Source organism: Equus asinus, chromosome 3, assembly GCF_041296235.1.
Source record: "Equus asinus isolate D_3611 breed Donkey chromosome 3, EquAss-T2T_v2, whole genome shotgun sequence".
NCBI lineage: Eukaryota > Metazoa > Chordata > Mammalia > Perissodactyla > Equidae > Equus > Equus asinus.
In genome coordinates this window covers 14,639,019-14,665,144 of record NC_091792.1, presented here as the reverse complement: position 1 = coordinate 14,665,144, position 26,126 = coordinate 14,639,019, and the positions used below count along the sequence as shown (strand labels likewise).

Below are 26,126 nucleotides of genomic sequence, written 5' to 3'. Positions count from 1 at the left end.
TAGGTCTGCACCTGGAATCCAAACCCATGAACCCTGGGCAGCCAAAGTGGAGCACATGAACTTAACCACTACTCCACCGGGCCAGCCCCTGTCAGAATATTCTTTACTGGAAATATGCAGAACTTACATGAAAAAAACTTTAGAATTTTATTGACATAAAAGACTTGATTAAATGGAGTAATAGATTCTGTAGTCATCAATATGAAGACGTTGTAAACATGGCAGTTCTTCCCAAATTGCTTGGAACATTTATCCTAATTCCAATAAAAAGTCCAATTGAATTTCTTTTTGCAAAAATACGAAATGGCTCAGAACTTCAGAGCTTGGAACATGCAGGCTTCTGAAGCTGTCATGTTATGAGATCGAGGTCGTTACCTTCTTTCACTCTTCTCAAGCTCCCAGTTGCACTTCACTATCACTTCCCACTCGTCTCCCATAGGTTCCCATAATTTCCACTTGTGAATACAGTAGAGGCTACTTTTTTTCTCTTTTCTTCCTATCTCTGAACGTGAAGTGGCCTACTTCGTGGGTAGGCTCCTTTCTCTACATCTGCTCCTTGAGCCTGTACCCTCATACTTCTTCAAGGTCTTTACATTCTCGTTCTCTCCTACATCTGTAGGTTCTTTTTGTTTATTTGATCTTTTGTTTTTGTTTTTTAAATTTTGTTTTGTTTGGAGAGGAGGGGGCTTATTACCCTCTCTCTGTCTCTGTCTCTTAAGGAGTCTTTCCCTGAGCAGAGTCTTGAGGTATTTAACTTCCTGCTTCCTAGCTGAGACTTTCCCATGCTAAGTTCTGACACAGCAATGAACACAGACTTTTACCTCAGAATGCAACCTTTTGGGACCAAGAACTCTCCAGAAATCTAAATGGTTTTAGCATCAGTTCTATGGTGGTGTTTCACTGTACCCTTCAGGGGATCTTATCTGTGTCTAAACCTGTAATATCGACCACAGTGAACCTCAGACTTTAATTATAGCAGACAATTCATTGTGCCTCTGACATATTATTTATTTTTAGAATAGCACACTTTTGTGCTTTACCATTCTGCGTTCCTAAATATTCTCTTCTTAACAGTCAAAGCTCTACTTATCCTTCAGCTACCATAGAGCCTCTCTTTCTCACTACTTCCAGTAAAAAGTCCCAGGATTGAGGATCATTGTTAAGCCATGAACCTCTGTGGTCAGGGGTATGCAATACGCTGCTAAGTGCTTCCCCCTCAAGTCCCAGAGATGGTATTGAGGCCATGCCAGTGAAACTGAATGGGTTGAGAAGGAGTGGTTCCCTAGAGAAAAAGAGGGTCCTGTGACCAGAAGAAGTGGCATTGGAAGAACAGATGATGTTACTCTTAGGTTTGATATCAGCTTTAAGAATGAAACATGTAGTTAGGCTGTAATTTATGTGATTACATCAAAGAAAAACATCTATGTAGGTAAGCAATTCTGAATGCATTTTATATACATAAGGGGTTAGCTATTGGAAATTTTATTAGGGAAAATAAAGACAAAAGTTGTAAATGAAGGATTTTTATATATTGTGATATATTTAGGAAGCATATGTGAACATCTTTAGTTTTACAAGTCTGTTCAGAACTTGAATTAATATAAATATTCTTTATATTAATATTTAATATTTATATTAATAAAATATGTAAATATTCTTTCTATTATTGGCATAATGCAAAATATGCCAATAATATAAAGATGTAAAAAATATGTATTATTGTAATATGTAATAATATGTAAATAAAAGAATTAAAATCAAATGAAATCTAATCACTAGGTTCTAGTCACAAAATATGTATTTACTGTACATATTTCCTGATGTATTGCCTACTAAAACTTTTCTTTTAAAAAAATATTAATTTTATAGAAAAGGAGAAGGAAATTTTAAATCAGACAACATTTCTACTATATCCATCCTAAAAGATGTTCTCTCTAAAGAAGCTACAAAAAGGAAAATTAACCTCAACATATCATACGGTAAAAAAAAAAAAGAAAAATGAATCATTCTTTCTGGGGGTTTTTTTTGGTGGTGGTCGTTACAATAAGAGTGTTTCTGATCAAAGTGACTTATCTAATTGTGCCTGGCTCCATCCTTCTAGAGATAAATGAAGTATCAGTCAAACACACTTTAAAGCTAATCCACCCAAAGCTGGAGTACCAGTTGCTTTTGGCTAAGAAAGTGCAGTTAATTGATGCTTTAAAAGTAAGTAAATGTGTCATGGACTCATGATCATTATTTTATTGTGATGGGATTTCTAAAATTGTAAAGACTTTAAAGCTCCACTGGATTGAATTTTGAACATTAAGGTGCTTCTGTTTTTCATTTTAAATAAGGAATTGCAGGTTCATGAGGGAAATACAAACTTTCTGATACCAGAATATCGCTGTATTCTAGAGGAGGCAGATCACCTACAGGAAGAATACAAAAAGCAGCCCGCACATCTGGAAAGACTCTATGGTGAGTGGACGTGAAATACCGTGCCGTATTCCTTGTCTACTGGCTATTTGTGGAGGATCATGTGAGAGAAGCTGGGCAGGAGGGGACACGCAAAGATTACAGCAGTCACGAACCAGTGACAGCCAATTTAGTGCGCAGAATGTTTATTTTGTCGTTAGTTTTAGTATTGAATATTTATACTTGATAAAATGCAAGTAAAAATTAAGAAGTGAAGTAAGCGTATTGCAGTGAATTAATCTATATATATGAAAAAATCTGATGTGAAATGAATATGACCTTTGGAGCATTAAAATTTAGGCTCTATTTCACACAAATAATTTTCAGGTTTTGTTCAAAACTCGTTTTGCTTTGGTGGTGAGAAGTTGAGTGTTTCACAAATTATTGAAAAAAAGTGGGAGCAAGAGGGAGATGAGAGGAGGGAGAGGGGGAGGAAGGAAGGAACAGCTTAAGAAAAACATTTTATTTTCAATCTTTACATAAGACTTATTGTGCATAGCACAGCTATTTGTTGTAACATCCTCATAATCAGGTGGGATATTTAATCCTTACAACTTGGCAAGGTAGATGGTGTTATCTCCATTTTTCACATTTTTTAACTGGAATCTAAAACTAAAGAATTGGTTGTTACATAGGTACTTAGTGGCAAAGCCTACATTATAGCTTCCATGCCCCAAAATGCATGCTTTTGGCACTATGCCAAGTCTTCTGTAGAGTCGGGTGGTGTCATCAATCTACACTGAAGCTTGCCTAATGAATTCCTTATTTTATACCCAGATACATGCTCACAAACTACAAGAATAATATCTAATATCTTACTATTTACTATATGGCAAACACGTGATCTTTTATCCTTAGAACAACTTAGAAGATGGGTGATACAGAACCACCATCTCTTATCACCAATTCCAAAATCCAGAAAGCTTTGAAAACCAAAGCTTTTTTCATAAATCATTTGGCAACAAATCTGACATATCTGAATTAATTTAATGACAAAACTTCACTTAAACTGACATGAGGTTATTTATGTTCTTTTTTATTGCACTTAGTGTAAATATTTATGTATATATTTTGTTGCAGAAACATTGCTCTGTCTTGTTGTCAGGTGCTGCCAGTCACTCCTCTTGGGGATTATGCCATATATAGTATATTCCTTTTATTATATTCCTAAAATATGAAAAATTCTGAAACACATCTTTCATCAAGGGTCTTGGATGAAGAATTGACAGCTTGATTCCCATTGTACATATGAGAAAAGTCAAAGGTGACATAATTTGCCCAGAGCTTTGAACCCAGGAATATTTGTTCTTCAAGTCACATCCCGAGAATGGTCAATATATAATGGAATACTTTAATTCAAATAAAGCTGTTAAGAACAGAATCTGTCTACACTATGTCAAAATGGTCAGCTTGGTAGGAAAAACAAACTACTTGTTGTGATGTTATATATGCCAATAGCAGTTCAAAAGTGGCCAGCAGTTGATTGTCTGAATTAATAGCTTCTAACCAATTGTTAAGACAGTTATTAGCCAAATGATTTATATTTTGAAACTTGTCTTAAAATCCCCCCAAAATAAATATTTTTTAAGCATCAATCCTTTTAGGTTTGTGTATATTAAATAATGGAATTATGGGTGCTTAGAAATAGATTCTCAAGCAATTACTCACTTAGATTAAATACTGTGTCATTAATTGAACTAACATTTTTCTTTGTAGGCATGATCACTGATCTTTTCATAGATAAGTTCAAGTTCAAAGGGACCAATGTGAAAACCAAAGTACCTCTTTTACTGGAGATTCTGGACAGTTATGACCAAAATGCATTAATTGCTTTCTTTGATGCTGCATGAAATATAAACAAGCTAAAGTTTCAAAGAAGTCTGTTTAAACAAAAAATCTTAAAACAGAATTACAAGTTAATTGTACCTACTTTTATTTCAAATGCTGTTTAATATCATCTAAAAATATTTGAGGTATGACTTTTTAAAGTAATGCTTTCTTTTGACAAATGGAGCTTTTTAAAAATAAAAAGAATTTTTTAAGAAAAAACAAGTGGAATGATTATAAGAGACTTGTGAATATTTTGTAAGTGGATTTTTTTTTAAATTGAGAAATAATATTTGGAAAATAAAAATATATTCAAATATTTAACAAACTACACCCACATATGTGTAAACTGCTTTACAGTTTTCAAAAATGTATTTACATGTTACTTCATTTGATCTTCACAACATATATTTATGTGAATAGTGAAGAAATAGTGTTGGCTGCTTAGATTTTCTGCACTGGTATCCACTAATTTCCTTTTTATCATATATGGAGGGAAATATGACTTTAAGAGTATCAAAGTTTTGTTCATTAATCTTAATTTGTATTTCATATTCAGGGGAATATTGTATTTAAAGGTTGTTTTAAAATGCTATAAAGATTATAATGGGAAATAAGCTATTCTTTCTGTTTTCAAGAAGGGCACACTCATGAATTTGAGAGAAAACAATAATGCTTCTTAATTATATACCATTATATTTATTAGTTATGTGCAAGCTTTGTTGTATATTAAATGTGAAAATTTGTTGAAAGCACATATCGCTAAGAGAGTTTTATTTTAATAAGGTCATATTGTTTTTACTATTTTTAAATCACCTTCATTTCTAAACGGAACACAGTTATGTCTAGGTCACTAGAATTTCACTGGGTGTTTTCTGTTGACCCAACTTGGGGAAAAATAGATAAAAATTAATGACTGTCTAGTTGAATTTCTTGTAGTACATTCCTATTTGTGATATATATCAAAAGTGGTTCAAGGTGGCACCTTAAATTAATTGCATCTTCATTAGGAAAAATAACAAGCCTAAGACTGAAGAAAACCCTAAATGGTAAGATGACATTAATATAGTCTGCCACTTGAGTGCCAGTTACTGCGTGAGCCGCGCGTTAAGTGATTTCCGCACATCACTGAATCCTGACCACAGCCGTCTGACGTGTGCCCAGCGTTCCTCCCGGGAACAGATGAGAGGATGACCCGGCGGCCGTGAAGACTTTAGACCTTGGGAAACAAGTCAGTCACGCTACCTGGTGGTCCCACGGCTAAAGGCTGGGGCGGCCCACTAGTAATTGATAAAGTTGAATTCAGTTTACCCTAGAAACAGCGCTCGCCCTGAGCCCGCCTAGTGGCTCCGTTTAAAGTCACCCTAAGCTCAGGCCCCGCCCCTCCGGCCGCGCAGGCGTCCTTCCTCCCGCCGCCGTTCGACGTTTCTCCGCCCCGCCCTTGCTCGGTTGCCTTCGCCGCCGTCTTCACTCGCCTGCGACCGCGTCGCCTCTCGTGACGTCACGGGCTCCGGCCCTGTTCATTGGTCCATTTCAATAGTCGCGGGATACTTGAACTGCATGAACAGCCGCCGCTCCGGCGGGCTGCTCTCTGCTTCTCCGGTGTGTCTTTGGCTCTCCACGCCCGGCAGTGCCTGTGTGCGCCTTTCGCAACTTCTCCGGTCCCACGCGATCACAAGCGGGCGGGCAGGCTGGCCCGGGCTGCGGCGGGCGGCTACGGCTGGAGCGTTCCTCGGCGCGGTCGGTCGGCGGGACGGAGTGCACGCTGCTTGGCGCCGCAGGCTGATCCCGCCGCGCCCCCGGGAGCAGTGATGCTGGGCAGCTCCGCGCCCGGGCCTGCGGCCCGCGAGGCGGGTTCGGCGCTGCTAACATTGCAGCAAACGGCGCTCCAGGAGGACCAGGAGAACATCAACCCCGAGAAGGCGGGGCCCGCCCAGCAGCCCCGGACCCGGGCCGGGCTGGCGGTACTAAAGGCCGGGAACCCTCGCGGTCCAGCGCCGCAGCAGAGGCCCAAAACGCGACGGGTAAAGAGAGAACTGCAGGAGGGTGGGCCAAGCAGGAGTTTTGCATGGGTTTAGCAGGCAGAGGAGAGTGACGAGAAGGAGGCCTGGGTCTGGAGTCCCCTTGATCCCTGGTTTCCTGGCATGGGATGCCACTGTGGTAGTTTCTCCCATCACTTTCCTTGCCCGCACTGTGCATTATGTTGCCTGTCTGATCTCTATTGGAAGTATTTTTCTATAATGGGTCAAACCAAGCCCTACAACATAAGCGTGGTCTTTGCACACCTCTGCGCCTTCCTCTCTGCTTTTAAACCTCAGGCACTGCTCTAGGACCCAGATCCCCTTTCTCCTCCCCATATGGTTAAGAGATTACCTCTACTTTAGGAAATGGTATAAAAAAATACTTTGCTTTTGGTAAATTCCGCCATTTTACCGGATTTGCTCTGTTGCTCCACCCTGGGGCGAAAGTGGTGAACCAACACTTTTGCCATCTCTCCTAAACTTGTCATCTCTCGGCCTGCCACTCCACCCATCGTGTGGCCTTGATTAGTTTTGCATAATTGCACTTAGTATGACTCTTTCTGTAACCTTCGTAGGAATGCCTGTGATAAATTAGAACATCCCTTCTTTCTTCGACTACTCAAACTTCCTTGCCTTTGCCCCAGAAAGTTTAATTTTCCTGATAGAGTATTTGGGAGTAAAAGCAGAGGCTGAGACCCATGAGGGAAGAAAGCAAAAGTCCATTTAATAGGCTCAAAGCCAGTTATTCATTTGTTTTTAGGTTGCTCCTCTTAAAGATCTTCCTATAAATGATGAGCATGTCACTGTTCCTCCCTGGAAAGCAAACAGTAAACAGCCTGCATTTACCATTCATGTGGATGAAGCAGAAGAGGAGCCACAGAAGAGGCCAGGTGAATCTAAAAAAACAGAATGCAAAGATGCCCTGGCTTTGAATTCAGCTATTACTTTGCCTGGACCAAGAAAACCACTGGCACCTCTTGATTATCCAATGGATGGTAGTTTTGGTAAGTTTTAAAGAACATCTGTGTTGAATCAATGTAATTATAATTATTAAATAGATTGGATTAATGATATTTCACATTTCAAGACGTTATCTTACCTGATCCTTACTACATAGTGTTATAGGTTTAATGTAACATGTTTAGAAAGGGTGTGACTTAGTCCTAATCAGGTGGTCCTTTTGGTACACTGCCAATCACATCAGTTTAATTAAATCTCAAACACTTATTTTAATCTGATCCTGGAAATGTTTGCTTGATTGGGAGAATAAATTTCAGTTGTATTCATAAGACTCACTTTGTACATACCACTTCAGAGAATGCTATTTGAGGATGCAGCTTTAAATATTGTGAGATCTATTTTAGCTTTAAATTTTTTCCAGGTTTAAAATTTTTTTCTGTAAAACTGGTCTGAGTGATCATCTGATACCAGAGAGGGATGTTGTCCTCCTATGAGTCAATATTCGAACCGTGGCTGTTTGCACTTCACCACGTGTAAAATGAAGTAGCTGCCATGGACAGCTGTGCCCACAGTTTGTGCTGCTTCTTTACCATAGGCTTGTTGAGTCACTGGACAGCTCACTAAAGCCAATCTAGTTTTAGTTTTACTTCTACTGATGAGAGGTAGTCTGGGAATGGAAGGAAAGTCCTTTGGAAATAAAATAATTTGTGTTTTTATTTAAAATTTGCAACAAATTTTAACCTCAGTGCACCGTGAAGTAAAAAGAATAATGGATGATATTCTTTGCTTCAAAAGATAATTTAAAAATACAAAAAATGAATAACTTGATTGTAGTGTTAATTTGTTTGAACTGCCCATAACAAATCCAATTTTCTCATCAACACATTTCTTAGCCCTGCTTCTAGTTATTGCCTAGATCATGCTTTGAATGTGTCTGATTTTGGGGTCTGCAAACTCTGAGGGCAAATCCTAGATATTATCTCAAAACTTGGGTTTTAAGTCTGTCCTAACAGATCTACTGTGCCATCTGCTCCTCTCTCATGGAAGATGAATGATACTTTAACATAAGGCCTGATCCTCGATCTCATTTTCTTGTTAGTGGCCTATCAGTATTTTTTCTTGTTAACTCAAATTGTTCCAAAGTTAAGTGGACAGATGTACTAAAACCAGTGTGAAATGTTCTCTGAACTTTGTCATGAAGAGCCCTTTTTAGTTGGATGAAGTAAATGCTTTCGTAGTATGGGACTCCTTACAAGGGCAATCACTTTTACCTATTAAATGGAAAATTAAACAATGAACTTAATCACACTTTTGAATTCTCTTAGAGTCACCACATAATATGGACATGTCAATTGTATCGGAAGATGAAAAGCCAGTAAGTGTTAATGAAGTACCAGACTACCATGAGGATATTCACACATACCTTAGGGAAATGGAGGTAAAGAATCTCTGAATCCATTTTTTTTTTTTCTGATGAGGAAGATTAGCCTGAGCTAACACGCGTACCCATCTTCCTCTACTTTATATGTGGGATGCCTGCCACAGCATGGCTTGACAAGCAGTGCATAGGTGCATGCCGGGATCTGAACCTGCAAAGCCTGGGCCGCCAAAGCCGAGCGCATCAACTTAACTGTTATGCCACTGGGCCGGGTCCTGTATCCACTTTTTATACTGTTATTTATTCAATTGGAGAAATGAAATTGAGAGGATTATGTTTTTAAATTTTTTAACTGCTAGTAAATTACTCTAATCTATACTTGTGTTTCTAGCACCTAGCATCTTTGTTAATGGAAGAATCTAATTGCAATTTTAACACTATACTAAGTAACTCTCTCAACAGGTTAAATGTAAGCCTAAAGTGGGTTACATGAAGAAACAGCCAGACATCACTAACAGTATGAGGGCTATCCTTGTGGACTGGTTAGTTGAAGTAGGAGAAGAATATAAACTACAAAATGAGACCCTGCATTTAGCTGTGAACTACATTGATAGGTTCCTTTCATCGATGTCTGTGTTGAGAGGAAAACTTCAGCTTGTGGGCACTGCTGCTATGCTGTTAGCCTCGTAAGTCAAGCTTGGTTTGTTGGATTAGAAGTGATGAGTACCCTTCTGGGTAGGGAAGAAATTATGATTTTTAACAGTGGGACGTTTTAACATACTACACAAGGCAGAGAGTCAGTGACTCCTTTATGGGTGACAGTGTGTATGAAACTTTTTTAACATTAATTTTCCCAGATCTGGATTTCAGAGTACCTTCTTGAATGAACTTGGAGACAGTCTACATTTTAATACACTAGTACCAGATTACAAAGTTTAAAAATATGGTTCCTTCCATTAAAAAGTGCTTTCTGGCATATAAGCAAAATCTTATCTTCCCATTAAGACATGAAAACTAAATTTAAAAACTAAAACATAAAACGTTTATTTTTCTCTAAGAAAATTTCCTAAAATTTCAGTCAGTTGGTGAACTCTGGCATCGTTCCCGTTTTGGGAAGTCTCTAGCCTCTCATTTATTTCCTTTGCACTGGGAGAAATATCTCAAAAGCCTTTTATTGATTTGGGTCTTTCAATTAGCATTTACCCAGTCAGTGGAAACAGGCAGTTGGTGGAGAGTGTAGGTTTTGGATTCATTCTATGTATTCTGCTAAAGGGATTTCAGAATTGGGATAAACAAGCTTGCTTCTCTTTTAGAAGGACTGATTACTTAAAACTTTTCTCATTGTAGAAAGTTTGAAGAAATATACCCCCCAGAAGTAGCAGAGTTTGTGTACATTACAGATGATACCTATACCAAGAAACAAGTTCTGAGAATGGAGCACTTAGTTTTGAAAGTCCTTGCTTTTGACTTAGCCGCACCGACAGTCAATCAGTTTCTTACCCAATACTTTCTGCACCAGCAGTCTGCAAACGGCAAAGTTGAAAGTTTAGCAATGGTAAGTTCTTTTCATTTTGTTGAATGAAGATTCTTGGGTCACGATTAGGGACAAGCCCTGGTTTCATTATACCGCTTTGGTCAAGGGATTCAGTATTTTGGGGACAGATTAATGCTGCAGTACAGATGAAAGCCTGCCATTGGCAAAAGGTAATATAAATTGGGAAAGCACTAGGAGTGGTGGCACGAGGAGGAAGTCTTGGGAAATGGTAGCCAGAAAGGTCGTTTTCAAAGTTACTAAAAGAGGGAAAAAATACAGGATGAGAATGGAGCAAAACACTAAGATAGTGGATTTATTTACAGATGCCGCTGTAGAAATTTTTTTCTATGGTTGCTATTGAGCCAATCTGAAAGACTGGAAAAAATTCAGTCAGAAGGCAAGGATTTGAGGTTTGAATTCCATGGCTCTTGTGCTCATAAGGTATATTCACTTTCTCATTCCAGTTTTTGGGAGAGCTGAGTTTGATAGATGCTGACCCATACCTAAAGTATTTGCCGTCAGTTATTGCTGGAGCGGCCTTTCATTTAGCACTCTACACAGTCACAGGACAAAGCTGGGTATGTATTACGATGTCTTCACACATCTACCTTGTGACTTAAACGCTTGTGCCAGATATGTTAAATATTTGTCCTATACCACTGATGGTTGACTTGATGTACTGACCTGGCAAAACCGTTCAACCATCTGCTCTGTTTAAAGTGTCTTACCTATTTAACAGCACGTTTGTTAGGTAGAAAGCTTAATTATTACTTGCACTTGAAAGGTGTGCTTAAAGAATTCGGGCCATAGGACCTGCTGCTGGCAGGGAAAGTAGTAAAAATTGATCAACGTCAGCATAAAAGAGATAGAATAATGGCTTGAGAAAACTGGAAGATATGTTAGGTGGAGGTGTCAGTACTGAAATTTAACAAACCTCAAGCTTAATGCCAACTACTAACTCGTCGTGTTTAACGTGTTACTAAAAGCAAAGCTCACCGGTCTCTACTCCTCCTGTAGCCTGAATCCTTAGCACAGAAGACTGGGTATACCCTGGAAAGTCTTAAGCCTTGTCTCCTGGACCTTCACCAGACCTACCTCAGAGCGCCACAGCACGCACAACAGTCAATAAGAGAAAAGTACAAAAATTCAAAGTAAGTATTAACATGAGAAGACATTAAAGCAGCTTGCTTTTCCGGGCTATTGTATGGTTCAGAGTTCCTTGACATTTTAACTTTATTATAGGAGTCACACATCAGGCACAGCCTCCTTAGGAAACTGCTCTCTTAGCAGGCCATGTGTTTTGAATAGGTTGCAGTTAATGCTTTTTCTTGCATTTGAGGGAGAAGAGAGGAGAGGAATGGCACATGCATGCATATTTTGGGGACCAGACAATGATTTTATAACCATTAACTCAATCATATAGAAATAGCATTTTTGAGTTCTTAGTATATACATTATTCCATGACCTTCACCCAATGAATGTTTGCTAAAAATGGATTTTTTTTCCCTACTTACAGGTATCATGGTGTTTCTCTCCTCAACCCACCAGAGACACTAAACGTGTAACAGTGAAAGACTGCCTTAAGATGTAAATCACTCAAAGTATATGATGTACAGTTTTTATCCCAGGTTTAATTTTACAATCATTTCTGAATACAGAAGTTATGGTCAAGTACAAATTATGGTATCTATTACTTTTTAAATGGTTTTAATTTGTATATCTTTTGTACATGTAACTATCTTAGATATTTGGCTAATTTTAAGTGGTTTTGTTAAAGTATTAATGATGCCAGCTGTCAGGATAATAAGAATAAGAATTAATAATAAATTGATTTGGAAAACTTGGTTTCTAAGTCAAATTTAATTTGAGATAAAAATTTGACTTTGACTTTGAGATTTCACTCAGAAAAATTAGTTTACTATAGAATGGGGACTGGGAAGGCTTCTCCTAAAGTTAAAAAATAGTTTTAGGAAAACAGACAAAAGTTCTGACTTTCATTTTCCTAAGCAACTGGACCAATTTGCTGATGTGGACATAATAAATCTGTGCTTATTTATCAGTTGTGATGATCCAAGACTCTTTCAGCCCTTTGTATACACTATGAAAATGCTTTTTCATTCCTCATCAACTTTTATACTTAACCAAAATGACAATTATTTAAAACCTATTAAGAAGTTCTCCAGAACATTTATTTTAAAGCATAATGTAAAAAACTATACAGTCATGCACTGCATAACGACATTTCCGTCAACGAAGGACCACATATATGACGGTGGTCCCATCAGTTGGTATCGCAGAGCCATGAAATCACCTAAGGATGCATTTCTCATTTCTCAGAAGGTATCCCCGTCTTTAAGCAATGTATGACTCTTGAAAAAAGGACTAGATTTTATAATGGATTTGTGAATAAAAAATACCCAAGGTTGTTAGCACTGAATAAATACCCTTTTAATAGTTATATACACAAATATACAACTATGTGAGCTTTAATTAGCAGGCCTCTTCTTTTTTCTCTTTTTCACTGGCTTTTTACTTGGTGCTTTTTCTTGTTTTGCACTGATGGTCTTTGTTCTGTGAATAAAGTAAATTAACAATTTATTAACAGTATTAGTACTAGAAGCTGATTCCACAGATGATTTACCAGACTCACACGACTTTGCTTGTTAAATTTTGGATCACCAAAACAAGGGGCCTTACTTACTTTTTCCAGTAGAATGTAACATTTGCCAACTATGAGAGTAAAATACAGTAACTTTGAAAGACATCCAGCTTTACAGAATTAGGTCCTAATATTTATAAATCTCAGTTTGAAGAAACCACATGAAGAATGAAAAAGGGACGTCTTTGTTTATAGTAGCCTAAGATGAGAATAAACCAGAAAGCAAGCTTCTGAAAGTCTTCAGTATGTATATATATTTGAAATAAACCAGAAATTTGTTACCTTATTTTCTTCGGATTCTTGTCTGGTTCTAAAATGATCATTTCTTCTTCTTCACTGTCTGAGAGTACTATAGGGGCATCTTTAAGAAAACGTTAAGAAAGCAATATAAGTAGGCTCTTGGAAAATTTCCACAAGGATTTATTTCAGCAGTTCTAAAACTCCATTTCCACAGAGAGCCCACGTTACTCTTTAGGTGGAGGCTTACAGATCTACTTGGTTCTTTCCTTCCAGAAGTAACTCCTTAGAGCTCTGAAAAGCAATGTGTACTTTATTTCCTAAAAATTCTTTAATTACAATCATCTGATACATGTCATGATAGAAAAGTTACAGAGAAAAATCTTTAAGAAGATAACACAATTTATCTTAGAATTTGCTAATGTTGGAGATCTAAATTTTTAATTCCTCTCTGTTAGAAGCAAAACTGGAAGGAAAGTACCTAGAAGCAGAATTACTGCATCAAAGACATAGACTCTAAAAGATATTTTTGCTAAGTCCCTCCAGAAATATTGTTCCAATTTACTTTCCAAGAAATGGTGTGTGAGGGAACCCATTTTCCTAGACACCCTTGACAATACTGGTATTTAATATTGTCCAATATAGTAGTCAAAAAGTGCTATCTTATTTTTTGCTTTGAATTTATTTCCTTTATTACTACCAGGGTTGGCCATAAAAGATGTTACTGGCCATTTGTATTCGAGGATTACTTTGTATCTTTTGCCTGTTTTCCTCCTGAACCTTAATGATATATATAAAAAGTGAATTGACCCTTTTCCCAGCTGGTTGTTGGTGTATCAATTCTTTATATTTTGAGTTTTCAATTAGTTTTCATCCCTTGTTCATAGCTTTAGAAAGGCTTTACCTGCTCCATCCTCCCAATTATCTTAGGTTCATCTTCATTACTCAGTTGAAAATATTACTCTAAACCAGCAATTGAATGTCTATTAAACTCTGAATCTTAGAAAAATATTTCACAAATATATTAAGAGGCATATGCAAGAATGCTCACTGTAGCACTGTAATACTAACAAGATAATAATATACATTTATCAATAAGGGAATGATTAAGCCAACTAGTTACATTCAACACTAGAGAATTCTATGCAGCATTTAAAAAATGTGGCTGCTCTATATGTAATAACATAGAAAACCTTCTAAAGATTCATTCACAGTCCCTGTGTTTAAGCAGCTTACATCAGTGAATATATAGTAAACAAATACACGGAACAAGGTCTGGAAGAATAATACCCGATAGAAATAAGCACTAGGAAAGTTGAATAAAGGTCCTAATCAATGGGGATTTTTTCTTTACAAAACACCCCAGTAGGCTCTCAGTAATGTTTATAGGCAATAACTTCCTTTCTTGAAGGTAGGCAAGTATGTGCATTACACACCTAAACGGTATCACCTTCACTATTTTCTCAGCCAGATTTACTAAGTGCATCCTTTAGTTCTCTGCCAGCCTAGTTCCTAACTCCATCCTTGTAAGATTTCTGTTTTTACTACATAAGAAAAAAATTCATGATTATTGTCTAGTATGGGCTAAGCACAGGGTTGGCTTTCAGAAAAGTAAAAATATCCACAGGTAAAAACAATTTCTCCAGTTCTACAGCTTTCAGAATGCAAGGAACATCTAAGACCACAGTATTCCGGGTACTTCTAGAATTTTGTATGTTCTAATACTGTTCTGTTTAATATGGTAGCCACATGGGGCTATTTAATGTTATATTAACTACAATTAAATAAAACCTAGAATTTAATTCTGCAGTCATACAAGCCACATTTCAAGTGCTCAATAGTCACATGTAGCTAGTGGCTACTATTCTGGACGGAGTAGATAGAGAACATTTCTAACACTGCAAACAGTTCTATTTGGACAGCACTACTCCAATACACGTAACGGTATGGGCTTTTTAAGTCTAGAAATGATACAAAGGAAAAATAGGCAGGAATCAGGTCTTCAAGAAACTCATCCCCTTAAAACTGGCCCAGATATATATACAAAAGGAACAAAACTTTTTTAATTAAAAATTACCACTACATTTACATACCAAAGAGTACCACTACACCAAAAAGATAAACATACTCTTTTGGGAAAGAATTGGAGTTAATATTGCAGATAGCCTCAACAGTTTAGTTGAAATTTAAATCACAAAATATTTAGCTCCTCTAAAAAAGGAACTGCTGATATAAAAATAAGATCCCTAAAATACGGCATACGTTATATATATATTCACACACACAGACATACTACATAAAAGCAATAACGTATCACCTACCTTGGCTTCCAATATTAGAGACTTCTACTCCAGTGTCCATTGTTATACTATCGAGAATGATAGCTTCATCACTGCCACCTTCATCCTCATCTTCCTTCTCAGAGTCTTCAAGATCACCCCAGGAGTTTTCTATTCCCTCTCCAATTTGAGCAGTTCCAGGAGTCCATAGCACAGGTTTAGAGACACTTAACAAGTTAAGAAAACTAAGTAACAAAAACATTGCTATTTAATGTAGTGTTGAAAAAGATGAAAATGAGACTTTTCTTCTTTTAAGACTGACTGAAGTGTGCCACAAATTCTTAGGAAAAACCTTCCTAGTTATACGATGGATGGCTGAACAATGAGGAAGGAAAATAAAATTTGTAACTTGGGTAAGATTTTATGGACACAATGGTGAGAAATACCAAGAAGCAGTGGCTCTCAGCATTTTAGTTGTAATAACAAATTTGGTGAATGGCTGAATAAGTAATTTCAAGAACAGTGTAACAGTGTATAAAGTGTGCTTGACCATGCCATTGAGATTAAAGAACAATTTTCCCAAGAAAAATGAAATGCTGTAAATTGGTTCTTAAAATAGAGAATTTTCTCATTTTTGTAGGATAGCTGAAGAGAAGGTAGATGTTACACCATTGACTTAATATGACTCATTACTATCTTGTCTTGTATCTGAAATATTTTCTCTAACAAAGTAGTGTTTCAGAAAACAAATTTCAGGATGTAGACCTGTCACAAAGCCCTAATAATGCCAAAAGTGTTATGAATCTTCTCGTTTCTGAAAAACACCCAATAAAGATACACTTCTGAAGGAGGTTCAGCTTCAGCAATGATTTCTTCTGCCTTCTCCTCTACATCGGAGGTGTCAATAGGGGCCTTTTCCATTTTAAATGCTGTGATCCTTTGATTTGCTATAGACTCTGCAAAGCCAAACTTTCCACCTTCTTTCCTGTGTGGGTTTTTTTGGGGGCGGGAAGGGAGTTGGGGTATGATAGGAGGGAAGACAGGAAGGAAAAAAAAGGAAACTCTTTTATCCTTTTGACAGATGAGAACTATTGGAATAGTTATTTGACTAACTTAACCTCACCAATTCATTATGCCTATCAAGAGAAATAACAGAAAGTTCCTATAATTACCATTTATTGAACCATGTGCCAGGCACATGCTAGTGCTTAAAGTATATTACTCTTTAATCCTCAAACCAGCCCTACCAGGTAGGCATGAACATCCCACATTATAGAAGATGACACTGAAGTGCTGGGTCATAGGTCTTGCTTAATGTCACACAGTAAGAAGCAGAGATGGGAATCAACTCCAGTTTGTGTGCTTTCCGTTAATTTGAGTTATTGATTTTCCTAAGAAAATGTTAATTTTTTTACAGAAAAATATGTGGCTTTTCAATACGGATTATGTTTAAATTGGAATACAATATAACAGAGTTCAATCAATTTTCAAAGAACATTAGTATATCCAACTGAAATTAATAGATAAGGAAAGATTGAGTGTGAAAATTATATGGTTACCTTCATGCAAGAAAGGTCCATAACAGAAAAATCTATAAAAGGACCATTTAGTTCTAGCAAAATTAAACTTACCTAACTTTCTGGTCATTCTCCAAAGCCTTCTGTATTAGCTCCGTAATTTCCGCTACTTTCACACCAGCGATTTTACTACATCTCAAAACCTATTTATAAAAGTGAATTCTGTTATTTAAAGACAACAAACCAAATATCATTCTCAACAAAACTAAAAACACAAGATTAGTTTTCCTACCTATATAAGCCTGACTTTTTTTTCAAATATGAAAATAATACAATGTGAACACAAATTAAGGCAAGATCTGAGAGTAGTTTTAAAATATTTGAAGGACTACCATGTTAAGGGAACAGACAGAAAAACTTTTCTGACAGGGTAAAAGATAGCACTGCATACATTATATGCTCAGGGATGCACTCACTTCTCTCTGTGTGAGGGATCCACAGCACTAGTTCAAGACGTGCAGTGTCTCCTGGGAAGGTTTTATAAAGCAAAGATCCCCAAGGCCTCAGAGACCTAATGGATCAGAACCTCTGGAAATGAGGATCTGGTAGTGGTCGTGATGCTGCTAATAATGACAATGATGACGACGAGAAACTAACATTCACTGCACACTTAATATATGCTATACAGTGCAATATATCCATATCCATTTATCCTTACATTCTTCTAAAGGTCGACATTAACATTATTCCCTATCTTACAGATAAACTGGTCAGTTAGTAGAAGGCAGAACTGGAATAGCAACTAAAGCAGTTTCTCTGCTCTTAACTATCTGCACTATATATTATACGGCAATCTAGTTTCTAGAAGCCCACATGTGAATCTGCTAAGTAGCTGGATTTGAGAACTACTGCTTATAGCACCCAAATTCTAAGAGTAAAACCATCTTTTTACCTAATTTCTACTTTTTGACACTTCTTTTTTTGAGAGGGATATGAACCTCTTTCATCACAAAGAAAAACAGTGTTCCCCTATCCAGATTGGTTAGACTCTGGAGGGCGATACATGGGAGCCACGGGGAGGACGGAGGATACCTTGTAGCCACCAGGTAACAGAGCATACTGACAGTATTGAAACCAGATTCTAACACATCTTAGCATCAATCATGGAAAATATCCTTGCTGGATTTTAGTCAAAAAACAAGAAAAACCTTCTAAAACAGACCTATCTCAATGGAATATTAATCAAAGCACTGACCTGCTCTTTCAGCAGCATTATCCCACCACTGGATTGGATGGTACAGATCTCTCGATGCTTGTTCATGGCCAGCACCAGCAAGCCATCCATTACACGTTCTTCCCGTTCATTGGGATCCACCAATAAATATGTTCTGAAATGAACGTTAAATGGAGCTGAACAAATCTGAGGCTGAATGCTTGTCAGACAATTTTAAGATAATGGATTTTTTTTAAAAAATGGCATTAATAAAGTCAACACAGTAAAGATCTGAGCTTGTGAATTTGAGTCACGTTAGTGGGAAAAGAGACAAGAGAATTACTGTTTTTATGGACACAAAATGAACGCTAAGTGGATATCACTTCCTATTATAGTAAAAATTACATTAAGTTCATATTGGTTTTATTTAAATAATCTATAACCCAAACCTAATGTTATCACTCTGATTAAATGACTTGTGACTCATTAATAAAAACTTAGATAACATTAATTTGGTTACCCTTAAAGTTTTCCTAATGTCCTGTACTCTAAAGTTCTTCTAGGTTCTGCAAATGGCTCATTAAAAAAATAGTCTATTTCTGCACTGTCCAATCTTAGCCTCTAGTCACATGTGGTTATTGAGCCTTTTAAATACGGCTAGTCCAACCTGAGATGTACTATGAGTCTAAAATACTGGCTTTCAAAGACTTAGTAGAAATAAAAGAACATAAAATACCTCATGAACAATTAAGATATTGATTACATATTAATATTGTAGATATATTAAGTAAAATAAATCAAAATTAATTTTACCTGTTTCTTTTTACCTTTTTAATGTACCTACTGGAAAATTTTTAATTATATGTATGGTTCACACTGCATTTTTACTGGACAGCGCTGGTCGATTTTCCTCTCATGAAATTCTACACAACAATGACTAAAAGTTTTTCTCTAGTTCTTATTCATAAAATTGTTAAAATATCTTATTTATACCTCCCTTTGTTTCTAAAGGGATTTAAGGCCGAAGCTTTCATTTAAAGACACCATTACATGGACCTAAGACTCCAGGTTCTCTGTTATGGGCGGAATTAGCAGTGAGTTGTGAAGAAAGTGCAGAACTGAAATAAACTAGATTTTTCCCCATTTGTGAACCATTCCTTTCGACCTGCTCCTATAACAACACCCTCTAATGTGCTCCAAAGTGCTCTGTCTTCCAGTAATCCACAGTAATTCTCACCCCATTTTCCCAAATTAGAGCCTAGCATACAATTCTCTTAACACCTGTACATCTCTAGGAAAGATAAGACACTACAAAGTTGCGGTAAATTCATAAATTTGTAAGCATGCCATGAAAAGATAAACACACTGTGAAGTCTCTTCATTATAGAAAAGTTTGTCACTTCTATTGAGAAAGCTCTTTGCCAACTAATGCCCTTACAAAGAAAGAACAGAACTATGAGGTGCTTTAATATTAAAGGAAGGGTTTGTTCATTTGTCCATGGCACATTTGAGTAGAACAAAAACGTTCCTAATTGCATTTATAATTTCGGCCCATGACAAGGATGAGACTTACCCTTGCTGGAAGAAGGCAAAACTGACACAAATGGGCATGTGGTGGATACTCAACGGGACGGGATCACGCTCTTCAGGTGTATACTGTTTGAAAATAAATGTTTCAGTAATCACAGTCACTAAGTTAGGAACATACAAAAATCATCTTGACACAAAATATTAAAAAAATTAAGTTTCTTTACTCCTCAGTAAGCACCTAAATAACTTCTTTTATAATTACCTCTTTGACTTTGCCACTCACAGTCTGTAAAACTTTATGCACAGGTGAAAAAGCTTTATTCAGGTATACTTTACATACCATAAAATCCACTCATTTTAAGTACAGGATTCACTTTTTAGTAAATTTATAGTTGCGTAACTATCGTCACAATCCAGTTTTTTAACATTTCCATTATCCCCCCAAAATGCCCTTGAGCCTGTTTGGAGTGAGTTCTCACTCCCACTCCCAGCCCCAAGCAATCAGTGATCTACTTCTGTTTCTATAAATCTGCCTCTTCTGGGCATTGCATATAAGTAGAATCAAACAGTCGGTAGTCTTCTGTGTCTGCCTCCTTTCAACTTTATGTGTTTCATCCACTTTGTAGTATATATCAATAGTTTGGTTTTTTTTTTTTACTGTTGAATAGTATTCCATTGTAAAGACACATCACATTTTGTTTGTCCATTCCCTAGCTGATCAACATTTGGATTGCTTCCGGTTTGGGGCTATTACAAATAATGCTGCTGCGAACATTCACATAAGTCTTCGAGTGAACAGAGACTTTCATTCCTCCTTAGTAGATTCCCAGGCATGGAATCCTTGGCCGTATAAGTTTACACTTAACTTTTTAAGAAATTGCCAAACTTTTCCAACATGTCTGTACCATTTTACATCACCACCAGGAATAACTCTCTACTATTTTTTAGTTGATATCTTTTTTTCGTCTACTAATTGCACTCTATTTTTTTTTCTTCCTTATACCAACTCCCTTCTCCAAAGGAAAATGTCTCTATTGTTAATAAACTTCTGTCCCTACCTCTAAGTCTTTAAAGAGCCTGCTCGAGTCTAATGCCTAAAAGCAGCATCGTGAATGACTGCTTAGAGAATTTGGCATCTGATGTTTCCTTTTGCAACTTCAGGATCAAACTACCACCACAGTGCATTTTCATTACTCTAGCATATAATTTATATAAACTGACATAGTCAGCACAAAAGAGAAAGAAAATGTAAATAGCATAAGTCAACAATTTTCAAAATGTGGTCCTCGCATCAGCAGCACCACTATCACCTGGGAACTCTGTTAGCAGTACAAATTCGTAGGGCCTACCCCCATCCTACTCTGAGAGTGGAGCCTAGCAATGTTTAAACAAGCCTTCCAGGTGTTTCTGATGGACTTTTGCCAGAAAGTAAGCACAAGTATTTGATTGTGCTAAAAATCATGTATTTTTCACATATGTGAGCCCTAAACATAAGCCAACCACTTCATCTAAATGCTCAATCCAAAGAAGTCACCTAGTTCTATTCTAGAAAACCAGGCTAGGGAATGCTTTTATTGACAGACACTTCTATACAGGATATTTAAGAGAATCCAAAGGCAATTTTGACCACATGCAGTTTCTGCTTCATGAACAAATTTTAGAACATACCTAACTGCCTTCTACAAGACTTCACTAATAACACATTGTCTGCACATCAAGGATACTCATTCACTCATAGGAAGGAGCCTGGCTCATATCACGGGAGCTTACCAGTGTTACTTCATCTCCTTGGACGGAGACATCAGGTCTTCGGAAGTGACACAAGGCTACAACTGCAGCAATGCTGGCAGCATCAATAATATTTCCATCATGATTTAATAAATGTAGGTCCACACGTATTTGCCAAACCTAGTTGTGAATTTAAAACAAAAATGAAACCTAACTGATCACAACCAGTGGCTATTTATAAGGAAAAGTAACACTGTGTGCAAATTTTTCTCTTGCTGTTAAAACATGCAGTTACTCCTATTGTAAAAACAAAAATATATTTAGAAAAATGTTAAGCAAGACCGACATCTGAAATACCAATAGTTCAGCGTTCTATGAGTCATTTGACAACAAAATATATACTCTAAATAAACAGAACCACTCTACATTTAATACTAAGATTTCCCTAACCCCAAGCCTAATCATATTTTTATTGTGTCTTCTAACTTAAAAACCTCAAACTCTTAGGTCTACTTGACAATATTTATGCTCACCTTACAAGTAATGCGAATACGAGGTTTCATATTCAAGTATGGAATGTGGAAAGGCTAAGTAAGCGGCTTCTCTGGAGTCAAAAAGATGGTTAAATACCTTAATCAAGAATAAAGTTCTAATATCATCGTGTAGCACAATTTACTGAGAGTGAGATTTCCCATTCAGCCTACCACTGACTCAGTGTGTGGCCCTGTATAAGTCACTATCCAAACGGATTTAATCTGTTCTTCAGTTCTTTATCCATAAAAAAGGAAAATATTACCTGCTTCTATCAACTCACTTAAATAATATAAGAAAATAAATGAGAATATATGAAAAACTACAAATGCTTCCAATAAGACATTTTACACAAATCCAAGTTGCTATTTTCACCAATTTTTTTTGTTCCTACAGAGAGAGATAACACCAAGTTTTATGGGTAGCACTGAGAAACATTTGAAGTGAAGGGGGCCAGCATAAAACTGAATTAACTGAAGCTCTGAGAAGGAAATCAGATACAGAGGGATCCATGAATCAACAATGCTCATCCTAAGATTAAGAATTTTGGGCATGTTCCCCACCTTTTCACCAGCAACAACACAGAGCGATTCAGTGTCTATACACTTCGAATTTCTTAGACATCTTTCCAAGAGTCGATTCAACTTCACCAAGAGATCTGACTGCCTACGAAAATAGGAACGGGCTAACGTCATGAAGTATAACACCAGGCATTAAAACAATAGCTCACTGCTGTTAGGTTCTCCTCTAGCTAAAGCGGCTTAAGAAAAAAGACTTAAATACCTGCCAGGTTCAAAAGCTGGGGCAGCCATCTGAGAGAGTTCAAGGTTAAAAAAAAGAATACCTTCTGTCGCCCTATTGAGTTTTGGAGACACAAGTTCACAGGAAACCTGCCCAAGAACTCTGTAAAGATAAAGTACAAATCTGTTAACTAAATGTAATTCCCTTCCAATTAAAAAAAGAAAAACCAAAACAGCTAACAACTAAGTTCCAATCTCACTCTGAGTAATAACACACTGCGCACCATATATCATTAGAAGTTGAAATTACATGTATAGCAGTAGTAGAATATATACAGAAATAAAACACATATTGGCATACCCAAAGAGATGACTGGGAAAAAATATCTCTTATTACAATATTGACTATTTCCCAGACTTTTTAAAAAAAAAAAATCAATGACCTTCTCTTTTCTAAAACAAATATTTACTGATACAAGAAGGCATAAAAACTTGAGATTTCTTAAGTTTTCACATGGCATGGTTCACTAACATTATCTGACCAATATCCTCACAACTTCCAAATGAATATTAAAAACCTAAATCTCATGTCACCCAGGAAAAAGAGGAAAGTAGGACCTACTTAATGAGAAGTGCTGGAAACAAATTCAGTGCAGTCACTGCTGGCTGTATATACGATTTATAGAGATCGGAAAGAACTATGTAACACTCATGTGACAAAACATATTTACAACGAAAACCTTAAAGTGTGACTATAAAACAAAAAAATCTTACAGTAAAGAAAATATGCTTATTTTTGGCAGCTAAACAAAGTACTGCTCAGATTTTCTGGGTGCTTTGTAAACAACTGAGTCAATAAGGTTCTTTTAAACGTCTCCCTATTGAGCGTATATCTAATTTGAATCCTTTGTTACCTTGTTTTCCCAAGTTCCACAACACAGCACCCATAATCTGTTCCAAACGAAATCTTGATGTTCCTATAATCATAGGTTTGTCTGCCATCCAGCCGCTGTAAGCACAATGTTCATTCGTTTATTTCTTTAACAAATATTTACTGATTAGCTACTTTGTACCCTGGGCTAAACACCCTGAGAAAAGTGGGATCCGAACGACCCCCATAGGAAGGAAGAAACCAGGTGCCCGGGCGCTGACAGTCGCTGGGGTGACTCGAGCCTGGAAACAACCCTCTGGAGCCATAGCCCGTCCTCCAGGCGCTCCTGGGCCTGCGCGGGCCAGGTCTGCGCGTCCAAGCCGGAAGGCTGCGGGCGGCGCGCGACCCGGGGGCCGTTTACCTTCTTCTCTTCGATGGCGCGGAGTAGGAAGCGGCGCTCGCAGTTTGAAAGTGGTGTCTCCTTCATGCTGTCGGGTCAGGGGACCCACGGGGACCGGAATCCGTGAAGAAAAGGGTCCCGGAGCCTCTTCACGCGCGCCGTGCTTGCTCGGCGGCGCAGGAGATTTACGTCATCAAAGGGCGGCGGCTGACGTGAGAAAGCAAAGGCTGGGGGGCCGTCGCTAGAGCGCAGGCTCAAAGCGAAGTTGGAGCAGGTGGGGATGGCTGGGAGAAGCTAAGGAGCTTCGAGGGGGCAAGTTTCTGAACGGAAAGGACTATTTCTTTTATCGTAAAGAGTAGGAGAAAAAGGACTCCAAAGTAACCATCAGTGATAGAAATTAATATCTCACAGTCCACCCTTTCCGCACTCCTGGCGGGGTAGGCTAGACAGGTGTTACTGCTTTTTGCAGATGTGGGTGTTGAGATTTGGCCGCGAGAAAGCTGCAGAGGTAGAATTTGGAGTAGATTCAATGGAGAAACCCCGGAATGAATGGGCTTAAGTAGAGAGGAGAGGGCAGAAGAAAGTTGAGACGGTGAGCTGGGCTATTACTGGCTGTCGGTGAAACCTGGTAGACCTGAGAAGTTGACAAGAATTGAGAATATTCCCACTTTGTAACTAATGATATAACAACCATTGGCTGAAACGAGATTCACTGTTTATATCTTGCAAGCTCTCCATTTTATTTTAAGGGGATAGACTTATTTTTGTGGACGTGGAGGAACCTTAGTGTGTCCGTGCTGCGAACCACTGGGCTTTTATGGAGAGGGAGTATCAAGTAATAAAAGCGGGAACTCCAAACTACCCAGGTTCAAATTCTGACTCTGCCTTTGCCTGTTTCTGTGTCCTTGGCCAAGTTAGCCTATATGCGTCACTTTGTTCATCTGCAAAACAGGAGTGATAAACCTATTTTATGAGGCTAAAAACTAGTTAATACATGTAAAATGCTCAGAACAGTGCCTGTCATGGAGTAAGCACTCTTCAAGTATTTGCATATTATTATTTTGCTTCCATCTGTTTTAGAACTGATAGGCACTGTAACTCCTGCACAGGCTGCATTCCGCTTCTTTTGTCTGTTCTCACGGGTTTTTTTTTTCTATCAGTGATACATTGTAGTTTCAATTTGTACCACTTGCAATCCATGTACTTCGCTTATATTATTTGTGAGGGCCTCCTGTGTCCCAAGAATAATTCAAGTGCTGGAGAAAGGAGGGGCTGAGGCAGTGAGGGGGACGACAAGGAATTTTTATTCTCTTTGGAAGAGACAAACAATAAAAACCTACACAAATAAAAATGTCACACACAGTGCTATCTGCGAATGGGAATGTGATTTTAATAGGAGTGGTTGCAGGAAGAGGTCACTTTGTGGTTGTAACATTTGAGTTAAGGAAATCCTTAGTGATGACACGGAGCAGCCCATATCACCTGGAGGAAAGCAAAACTGTTTCAAGCAGAAGGAGCAACGTGAGCTAAGACTGAGATAGGATGAGCTGAACATGGTCTGGAGACAGGAATTGTGAAGAAGGAGGAGGGTGGACAAATTATATCCATATGCTCATACAGTTGATGGATTTTCAAAATAGGCAAGGGGATTACAGGGTCCAGGCCATGTAAGTTCTTTAACAACAGGAGTTCATGTTTCTAATAGAGTTTCACAACAGAACTCCTGGTTAATTTCACAATTTAAATCCTTGGGTTCTTTTAGTGGGCATTTAGTAATTTTATTTCACAGCCTTGTTTTCACTAAGAAACTTTGAAACCTCCAAGGGAGCTTTGTTTTATGCTTTCAGGGGCAAAAAAAGTTTTTGAAGTTTGAGAAGAGATTCATATAATGTACATTATGCTCTTATAAAAGAATCATTTTGAGTTAGTATATTAACCTGGACGATCTGTCTAAATAGAACCTGGTTTTCAAAAAAATATTTGAGTATACATCTTCTGTCCTCTTTATTGGACATCTATTGCTTTGTCTGACCAGCACTCTTTTGTTTCTTAGAGAAATGCCCTTTCCTGACCCCATGTGATTCTAGTGTTAATAGCAGGCATGGGTGTGACCAGGTCCTGCTAATCATGGAACCCTAACCCTCTGTCTTCCTTGACTGTTCAGCCAGGCAGGGCCAGAGTTTACCCATCAGTCTTGACGTGTGAACTTTGGGAAAGCGTAGGTCTTTCCTTCTCTAGGATTA

General features: G+C 37.6%; 3 protein-coding genes across 5 annotated transcripts in view; 2 read left to right on the top strand and 1 right to left on the bottom strand.

Annotated features, from left to right (window-relative positions):
• BBS7 (Bardet-Biedl syndrome 7) overlaps positions 1-5,042 on the top strand; it is a 35,529-nt gene extending 30,487 nt beyond the window's left edge. For 2 of the 3 annotated variants that reach the window (XM_014845493.3, XM_044767286.2), the window contains exons 16-19: positions 1,870-1,979; positions 2,102-2,205; positions 2,337-2,460; positions 4,174-5,042. In XM_014845493.3, coding sequence (XP_014700979.3) covers positions 1,870-1,979; positions 2,102-2,205; positions 2,337-2,460; positions 4,174-4,307 — 472 coding nt within the window. In that variant the 3' untranslated portion in view covers positions 4,308-5,042. Of the gene's footprint in view, positions 1-1,869; positions 1,980-2,101; positions 2,206-2,336; positions 2,461-3,562 lie in introns of all 3 variants that reach the window. The other variant, XM_014845497.3, reaches the window with a different exon arrangement.
• Positions 5,043-5,815: 773 nt separating this feature from the next.
• Positions 5,816-12,234, top strand: CCNA2 (cyclin A2). Its single transcript, XM_014845499.3, has 8 exons — positions 5,816-6,308; positions 7,066-7,309; positions 8,591-8,703; positions 9,106-9,329; positions 9,991-10,198; positions 10,642-10,755; positions 11,195-11,328; positions 11,695-12,234. Exons 1-8 carry the CDS (start codon positions 6,096-6,098, stop codon positions 11,741-11,743), a joined length of 1,299 nt encoding a protein of 432 aa, XP_014700985.1. The 5' UTR covers positions 5,816-6,095; the 3' UTR covers positions 11,744-12,234.
• Positions 12,235-12,601: 367 nt separating this feature from the next.
• Positions 12,602-24,076, bottom strand: EXOSC9 (exosome component 9). The gene is made up of 12 exons (XM_014845498.3): positions 23,905-24,076; positions 23,527-23,621; positions 22,656-22,775; positions 22,436-22,538; positions 21,384-21,521; positions 19,657-19,739; positions 18,126-18,258; positions 16,985-17,073; positions 16,192-16,338; positions 15,396-15,580; positions 13,120-13,198; positions 12,602-12,749 (listed from the first exon to the last, which is right to left on the bottom strand). Exons 1-12 carry the CDS (start codon positions 23,968-23,970, stop codon positions 12,665-12,667), a joined length of 1,323 nt encoding a protein of 440 aa, XP_014700984.1. The 5' UTR covers positions 23,971-24,076; the 3' UTR covers positions 12,602-12,664.
• Positions 24,077-26,126: the final 2,050 nt, after the last annotated feature.